General features: G+C 57.5%; 2 protein-coding genes across 2 annotated transcripts in view; both read left to right on the plus strand.

Moving 5' to 3' along the window:
• The window catches only part of NEK8 (NIMA-related kinase 8), a gene marked incomplete at its 5' end in the record, with an annotated part of 11,385 nt that extends 8,060 nt beyond the window's left edge, over positions 1–3,325 (plus strand). Inside the window, 5 exons of the mRNA XM_010007310.1 lie at positions 463–613; positions 847–1,010; positions 1,213–1,371; positions 1,539–1,697; positions 3,297–3,325. Coding sequence (XP_010005612.1) covers positions 463–613; positions 847–1,010; positions 1,213–1,371; positions 1,539–1,697; positions 3,297–3,325 — 662 coding nt within the window. The remainder of the gene's footprint in view (positions 1–462; positions 614–846; positions 1,011–1,212; positions 1,372–1,538; positions 1,698–3,296) is intronic.
• A 1,210-nt stretch (positions 3,326–4,535) lies between these two features.
• Positions 4,536–8,133, plus strand: part of TRAF4 (TNF receptor-associated factor 4) — a 9,484-nt gene continuing 5,886 nt past the window's right edge. The window contains exon 1 of the mRNA XM_010007311.1: positions 4,536–4,544. Within this exon, the coding sequence (XP_010005613.1) occupies positions 4,536–4,544 (9 nt within the window). The remainder of the gene's footprint in view (positions 4,545–8,133) is intronic.

Here is an 8,133-nt window from a genome sequence, read left to right on the forward strand (position 1 = left end):
GGGGGGGAGCGATGGGAGCAGCCGGGCAGGCTGGGAGGTCTCGGCTGACGGCTGCTGCTCTTCCCCTGCCAGCCCAAGATCGTGGAGGCCCTGCTGGGCTACGAGATGGTGCAGGTGGCCTGTGGCGCGTCTCACGTCCTGGCGGTTTCCAATGAACGGGAAGTGTTTGCCTGGGGCAGGGGGGATAATGGTAAGAGATGTCTGCCTTGCCAAGCAGGGCTTGTGCCTTCCATCTCCTCTTCCCACTCCCCTCGCTGGCTCTGCTTGCCTGCAGCCCTCTCCAGATGTGGTGGGTATGGAAGAGCTGCAGCTGCTTCACTGCCTCCCAGGCCCCCGTGCTTTGCCTTTCTCCACTTTTTGTGGCCACAGGTCCCAGGCTGGGCTCTGGCAGCAGCTCTGTCAGTGCCATTGCTCAGTTGGTGTGTTGCCATCAGCACTGACCTGCTCCGTCCCTCCTGCCAGGTCGGCTGGGGCTGGGTACTCTGGAGTGCCACAACTGCCCCCAGCAGGTCCCAGTCCCTCTGGAGCACGAGGCTCACAGGGTCATCTGCGGCATCGATTCCTCCATGGTTCTCACTGTGAAGAACCAGATTCTTGCTTGCGGGAGCAACAGGTGAGGAGGGATGAGGGTCTGTGCTCCAGAGCTCGCCTATAGCCTCCTGGGCCTGTCCATCTTTGTCCAGCCCAGGAGCAGGGAGCAAGGAACTCTAGAAGACATCTCTGTGTGCTCCTGCTCCCCAGCATCTCACTGCTGGTGGTGCAGTTATGCTGGAGCAGGATTTGTCTGCAGAGTATCTGCTCCAGGCTGCATTCAGCCAGCTCTGAGCTCTGCCTTTCCCCCTGCAGGTGTAACAAGCTGGGCCTCGACCGGATCAGCTCAGCAGAGGAGCCTTCCCCAGAGGACCAGGTGGAAGAGGCCACCGTGTTCACGTGTGCCCAGTCGTCCCCCTTGAACCAAGAGCCAATCGTGTGCGCCGACATCGGCACAGCACACTCGGCTGCAGTCACAGGTGAGGGGGTGCCCAGAGCCCTCAGGAGGACCTGCACCTTCATTGTCCTCCTACCTCCATTTCCCATGGGTAGAGATGCTCAAGAGCCCAATGCTGGAGCTCCGTGGAGCAGGATGTCCAGCATAGTAGAGAGCAATGAGGCTCAGAGGCTTCAGTGCATCCTCGGGTGACAGCCAGTTGTTTCTTTTCTCTCTGTTACCAGCTTCTGGCCAGTGTTACACCTTTGGGAGCAACCAGCATGGGCAGTTGGGCACCAACTCCTGCCGCAACAGCCGTGTACCCCACCTGGTTGTGGGGCTCCAGGCCATGAAGGTCAGCGTGGTGGCTTGTGGGGATGCCTTCACTGTGGCCATCACAGCAGGTGAGGCTCAAACCCCTTGGGCTGCAGCAAGCCCTGCCTTCCCTGTGCCTGCACTCCATGCTGTGGCCAAGGCAGGCCTTGGAGATAGCCCAGGGTGGTAGCGGGGAGCTGGGAGGCTGATTGCTGGTCAGCTCAGCCTGCAGCAAGGTGTCCATGTCCCTCTGCAGATGGTGAGGTGTGCACCTGGGGGAAAGGAGCCAGGGGACGCCTGGGCAGGAAGGACGAGGAAACGGGAACACCGAGGCCAGTGCAGCTGGAGGAGACACATCCATACGTGGTGACCTCTGTAGCCTGCTGCCACGGGAACACACTGCTGGCTGTAAAGCGTGAGTAAAGGCTTTGTTACTGGGGTTGCTGCAGGAGGGCCCAGCCAGCCACACCGGACCAGACGGAGGAACCCTGGCATGTAAGCTCTGTGTTATTCTAGTCCCTCTAGAGCTATGAACAGAACTAACTTAGAGCCCCTAAAAACTCCCCTTCTGCTATGCAGTACCATGACACTGCTGCTTCCTCAGGGCTGGAGGGGCAGTGGGCTGGCAGAGGTGGTCTCCTGCACCCCTGGACAGGTGGGCTGGCCAGCCTGTGGCCAGCAGGGAGCTGGTGTGCTGGCAGAGCACCAGGTATCCAAAAAAAGAGCAGCTCTCTAATTGATGCTGCTGAAATAGAAGCTGAGATTTGAGGCGTCATTTTGGCTGCTGACTTTCCATTGTGGTTTGGAAAAGATAGTGCTGGTTTTGTGGTTCTTCTCTGCTGGGGCCAAAGGCAGCATCATTGCACAGTTAAAACGTGCCCGTGGTGTGACCTGCCCTTCCATTGCCTGGATGTACGATGGGAGCCTGGCCCAGAGTGCTGGAGGGGCCTTTCTTCCTCCTCTGCTGGGCTGATCATGGCCTCAGCTCTGGGCTGAGGGATTCTAGCCCCAGCCCACTTCAAGGAGGCTAATTACAGCCCAGAGGGGAGGAGGCCAGGCTGACTGCCCCAGCTCCTGCTCTCATGTGATGTGTGCTGCCACGTGAAGGGGACGGGAATGGCCGAGTCCCTGGGCTCGGGAACAAGTAGGGCATTTGTCATGGGAGTCAAAGGGTTTTGTTTCTGCAGGAAGGCTGCAGGCTGCTCCCCCTTCCGCTGCCTGTCACCCTGTGCTCCATGGCAGCTGGGCCGTGGGCTCCCAGCTGCAGCACCACAAGAGAGGGACCGAGCATGTATCCCAGAGCTATCCCCATGCACTATCCCGTCCGAAACCTCCACCCTCCTTCCCAGTGCTGGAAGTACAACCTCCAGCAGCTGTGGTGTCAGGACAGCAGCCTGGCCTGCTCTGGTGTCCCTCAGCAGCTGGGGTGCAAAAGCATTGAGAGCTTTGTAAAAAGCTGAGCTCTGACTTTGGGCTTTCACACAGCTCCAGCCTGCCTGGAAACCTCTCCAGAAGGAACACGAGAGCTGGTGACACGTTTGATGTTGCTGCCGTCAGCTCAGGCTGTGATCTGGCCTGGAGGGGGTGCTGGCAGCAGCGAGCACTGCTCCACCTTTGGGGTGGCAGTTCTGCACTGCTCTGTGGTTTCCTTCAGTCAGGCCAGCCCCGTTTTTAACTGGTTTGGGTTTCTGCCCACTTTATTGCAAGGCCATTGTGCCCTTCTCTCAATCCCACTGCAAACACAGGAATAACTGGGAGAAGCCAGGTGTGCTGGAGAGGGGGAGGAGGAAGGCACAAGCCTCACAGACTGCATTTCCTCCTGCCAGGGCTCTGTGCTGGGCACTGCCTCCTCCTTGTGCCACTACTTGGCAGCTTCCTGGGAGAGCAGGACAGGGATTGCAGTGCCCATCTGTTGGGTATCAGGCCTGCATGGGGCAGGGTGTTGTTGCTCCCTGTAGCTTTATTGAGATGGTGGCTTAGGGCTTATTCTGGGTCCTTGCCCTTTGTGTTTCAGCTGCTGTAGAAGAGTCACCTTCCCAGTGAGAGCTGAGAGGGGCCGAATCCAGCCTCATCGTATAGATACTGGATGTCCCCCCACCAGCCCAGCCTGCCTGTCCTCTCACTGCCTGGCTCAGACCTGTGTTCCTGGACTCTAGAGCTTTCTAGTTCCAAAGGCAGCAGCCTGGAAGCAGGGAGCTGATAACGATGGTTCCCATGGAACTGGAGCTGGTCTCACTGAATCAACGAGGGTCAGGGTGAACTTCCAGTGTCCTGAAGCTGCTGCCCTGGATGTGCCATGGGGCAGACATCCCCAGCACTGCCTTTGGGGGGGTCTCTCTGAGGCTCTGCCCCTCCCTGCTGGAAGTGCCTGTGTAGGAGGGTGAGGAGCACCATGGTTGTTTTCCCCTGTGTCTCTGGTTACAAAGCCCAGGCTGACAGCCGGGTGTCTGAGCGAGCTGTCAGCTCTGCAGCAGTGTCTGGAGTCAGGGCCCCAGGCGCTCTGCTGGGTGACTAAGTGCAAACCCCTTTTCTAATTAGAGAAGTCTGCCCTTTCCCATCCCCCCCTTAAAACGTTTCACCCCTTTGTTGAGCTGTTCATCACTCCTTCCAGGGTCCTGCCCTGCATGGCTGGCCGAACCCGCCGGGGGCAGCCTCTCGGTGCCACGCAGCCCGGCTCCCTCTCCCAAAATGCTGCCTGGAGCTTTGCAATTACAGCCTCCCCCGCCCCCAGGAGCTCACCGGAGGATCCTCCGGCTGACATTTGTCCTCAGGCCCCTAAATCCTGCTGCTGACCAGCTCACTGGCTCCCAGCTGAGCTAGCGGAAGGCAGCAAAACACAACAAGTGACTGTCAGTAATTGAAGTTTTTTAACCCAGATCTCTCCAGGGAGATGATGAGTTTTCACCAGGGATCCTTCTGCAGGCAGGAGGGGCAGATCACCATGTCACAGACAGGAGTTAGGGTTTTTATCTCCAGAAGGGTCGTTTCAATATTTTTTTTCCTTCTCTTTTTTTTAACTTGCATCTGCCCTGGGCCATTTTTTGATGAGCTTCTGTCTCTGATCTGTCTGACATTGCAAATGCTCTTGCCTTTCACATCCATCTTTGTGCTGTTGCCAATCTGTTGTGTATAAAGTCAGTGCTTTCATAAGCTGGCTGAGATGAAATCTCTCTAATTATTTTTGTGATTCTTTCCTGTTCTCAATGAGGGGAACCTCGCTGGGCTCTGGTAGTAGCCAACTGATCCCTCTGTCATGGGAAAGGTAATGAATTTCTGCAGGTCTCCTGCTTTTTCTTCCCTCTCCTCCCAGGCTCCAGCTGGGGAGGGGAGCAGGTCCAGCCGGGAGAGGCGTGTGCAGCCCTGACTGCAGACGCTGCCTCCCTCTTCGGCTCCTGCCAGGGTGGGTACATGGGTTTTTCCCTGCCGTTTTTTTGTTTCTTGTGGAGCTGCCTTTTCAGGCGGTTACACCCTGCAATCCCAGGAAGTTGACTTGAATTCAAAGGCTCTGCCAGTCCCCTTGGCACTCGCCTTGTGCTGCCGGTTACAGGGACGTCTCTGCCAGCCTGGGGTTGGTGGAGGGGAAGGTATTTTTTGCTCCCAGACCAACCTGGGCACCAGAGTAATTGCAGGGCTGGGTTAAACTGCCTCGAAGCCCATCTGGGCCACTGAGCTGGCAGCAGCACCAGCTCCTACAGCAACAGATTTCTCTTAGCTGTGTTGTGCTCAGCTCTTGGGGCTCTGCTCACCCTAACCACTTCCAAACACATCCCAGAAGAAGGGGCTGGAGCTCCTGCTGCAGCCTCACCAGGGCTGAGGGTTTGCTGGGACTGCAGGCAGGCAGGACAGAGTCTATGCCACCTTTTGTCTTGTCAGTTGTGGCACCAAAATGTCACTGCTCCAGGGGACGTGTAGTCTGGAGAGTCAGGCTTTTCCTGCTCCAGCTGGGCAGTCCAATCCAGGGCTGAGCCCCTTGGGCAGCCCTCACTGTTCCCCCTGATGTGCTGGCATTGGGTGGGTTGTTTTATGGCTTAATGATGCCCAGCAGTGCTGGGGCTGGAGGTGTCACCGAGTGTTGAATATTGGGACCCTTTGCTCCAGGCAGGGAGAACCATTTTGGCCCAGTGTGCTTTGTGCTGGGGGCTCACACCGAGGGCTGGAGCTCTTGGGGTTTCACAGCCTGTGCTCTCTCTGCAAGGAGTTCAGCTGTGAAGCCCAGTGAGATGATTTGAATAATTTAATACCAGGCTGTGACCAAGCCTGGCGAAAGGGTAAAGGAAACAAAGAGGCCCCCAGCCCCGAGCAACAATAGCTCTTGAAACGACAAGCTGGAGCATGTCGGTGCTGCCGGAGGCAGAGAGCAGCCCGGGCAAATAGGCCAGTTGCATTCCTCACGTCTGCTGCTTTGTTTCCCTGCAGAAGCTGCCGGTGAAAACTGCAGGTCTCAGGGCTTCTCCCTTTATCCTTGTTTTGTTCCCGGGTCGTGCGGAGCTGGTGGTGGATCAGCCTGATCCTGGTGGCTCTTCCTGCTAGGAAGGAATCGGGTAGGGGAGGTGATGTGGGATGAGGCTGCCTGTGCATCCCAGCCGGTGAGGGCCCCCTGTGGTCATTGTCACCCAAGGAAAGCCTGTCCCCATTTCCATGCTTGATAAGGTCCTGTGGACCTGGGGCCATTGCTGTTAGCAGGAAACAACACAAATGCCTGCTGACCCTGCAGCTGATTTGATTTAAATCCCAGCACCTCTGTCGTGGCTCTATCCCTGTTCCCACGAGGCTTGGCAGAAGGTGCAGCTGCCTCTGTCCAGCCTGGGCACAAGTCCCCAGGGAGAGGACTCTCCTGCTCCTTCCCCTGGAGCAAAACACTCTGCCTTAGAAGCTGGAGCGTTTGTTTTCTGTCCCTCTAAGTTAAACAGGCAGAGGGATGGAGCAGAGATGCTGAGCAGGGGGAACATGGCAGGTTTCCCCCAGCCCAGGTGGGTTCAAGGACCATCATGGGGGGACAGAGAACATATCACCTCCACAAAGGGAACTGCCCTGCCCGGGGGTCGAGTGTCGCCTTTGTGTGAGGCAAACGCCTGGCTGTGATGTGGAGTGTGGGGAGGGTGTTCGTTAGGGAGAGAGGAAAAGGGAGGGAGCTTTGTTTGCAGGGTCTGACACCTCCCAGCCGTCCTGCCGGCACAGCCAGCACCTTCTGATGGCTTTGTCAGCTCCCGGCTAATTAGCTGAGATGCTCTTTAGTGAGGTTAGGAAAGAAAAATCTTGAAAACATCAAAGAGAAGCAGTGAATTGTGATAAAACTGGGCTGTGTTTCATGCCTGTCAGTGCAGACCAGGCTTTCCAGGCTTGCAGGAGTGCTGTGTCCTGTGTCTTCTGCAGAGGAGGCTTGGGGAGTCCCCTCACCCACGGGATGCTGAGGGTCTGTCCTGTTGGCTCAAACCTGGTCCCATAAGGGTGTCCAGGGATGTTTTTTTTGGCTGGGCAAGGTGTTGATGTGGCTGGCTGGGGCAGCTGGGAGGTGAGCCTGGCTCCAGGGCGTGCTCTGACTTAGTGGCAGAACCAGACAGACATGGGGCTGTAGATCCTGCCCTGGGGGGTCATGGCTCTGATCAAACCCGCCCAGGAGCATCACAACCCCAGGCTGTCACCCCGGGACAGCTCAGAGGTGTCCAGTGCACCCTGCTGCTCTCTCTACAGTTGGTCACTGTTTATGTTGGGTTTCCAAGCTCTCTGGGAGCTGGTTAAATTTTACCTTGCTGCTCTCCACCATCCGAGCAGGCTGCCAGCTTAGCCATGTCCCTCAGAGGGGACCCCAGGGTGGCTGTTCATGCTCGATGTACACCAGTACAAGCTTCCCCACTTTTTGGGTGGTGGGAGCTAAAGCCCTGTTGCAGCTCAGGCCATGGCAGGGTAACCTGTCACCCCTTAGGGTAACCCCAGAAATCAGCCACCCATCCCCTTCTTGGCAGCAAGAGCAGGCAGGCTCCCTGCCTCCCCCCTCCCCAGCCTGCCAGAGGGTTTTATTTTAAGCAGAACCTCTCGGCAAGAAGGGTAACGTGAGCTCCTTGAGTGACAAGTGATAGAGCTTGACTTGCTTAGCGTGTCCCCCAGGAATCCCTCTCCTCTGCCATTTGCTAATTGAAAACTGCCAACATTTGGGGCTGGAGCAACTGCCGCCCTGGCTGGGGCGTTGGTGGGACTAACACATGCTCACAGCCTGTCAGCTGCTTGTCTCCATCTCTAGGGAAAGGGGCAAATACTCCCATATGCTGCTCTGGTTTCTGCAAGAGTGACGTGGGGGCTGGAGCCAGACAGGTTTTTCTTTTATTCTCCTTCCTCCCAAGTCCTTGCACGGAGGTTGGAAATCACAGGCCAGAGGGTTTGCTGTTGGCTGCAGCCTCGGGGGGTGAGCTCTGAGCAAGATGAAGCCACGGGAGCGTGTAATTCCCCCTGTCCCTGTGGCATGGGGGGGCTTGGGCAGCCCCTTTGTGTCCTGCTCTGTCACCGGGGTACCAAGCCCCCCCAGAGGGCTGGTGTGATGTTCTCCAAGCCCCCAGGGATGGCTGTGCCCAAGGTGATGCTCCCCAGACCCCTGGGGGTTGCTGTCTGTCCCTGGTGCAGTGGGTACCAAAGCCCCCTGGAGTGGCTGCCCCCACTATGATGCCCCCTAAACCCTCGGAAGTGACTTTCCCCGCGGTCCTAAACCCCCTCTGAGTGGTTGTGCCCCATAGGATGCTCCCCAACCCCCCGTGATAGCTGTCCCTGGGGTCCCAAACCTCTCCGGTATGACTGTCCTCGGCGGTGGGTACCAAACCGCCCCCGAGGGGCCATCCCCGAGCCCCCCCCCGGTGCGAGGA

The sequence above is a fragment of the Chaetura pelagica genome, unplaced genomic scaffold (genome assembly GCF_000747805.2).
Source record: "Chaetura pelagica isolate M959 unplaced genomic scaffold, ChaPel_1.0 scaffold1771, whole genome shotgun sequence".
Taxonomy (NCBI): domain Eukaryota; kingdom Metazoa; phylum Chordata; class Aves; order Apodiformes; family Apodidae; genus Chaetura; species Chaetura pelagica.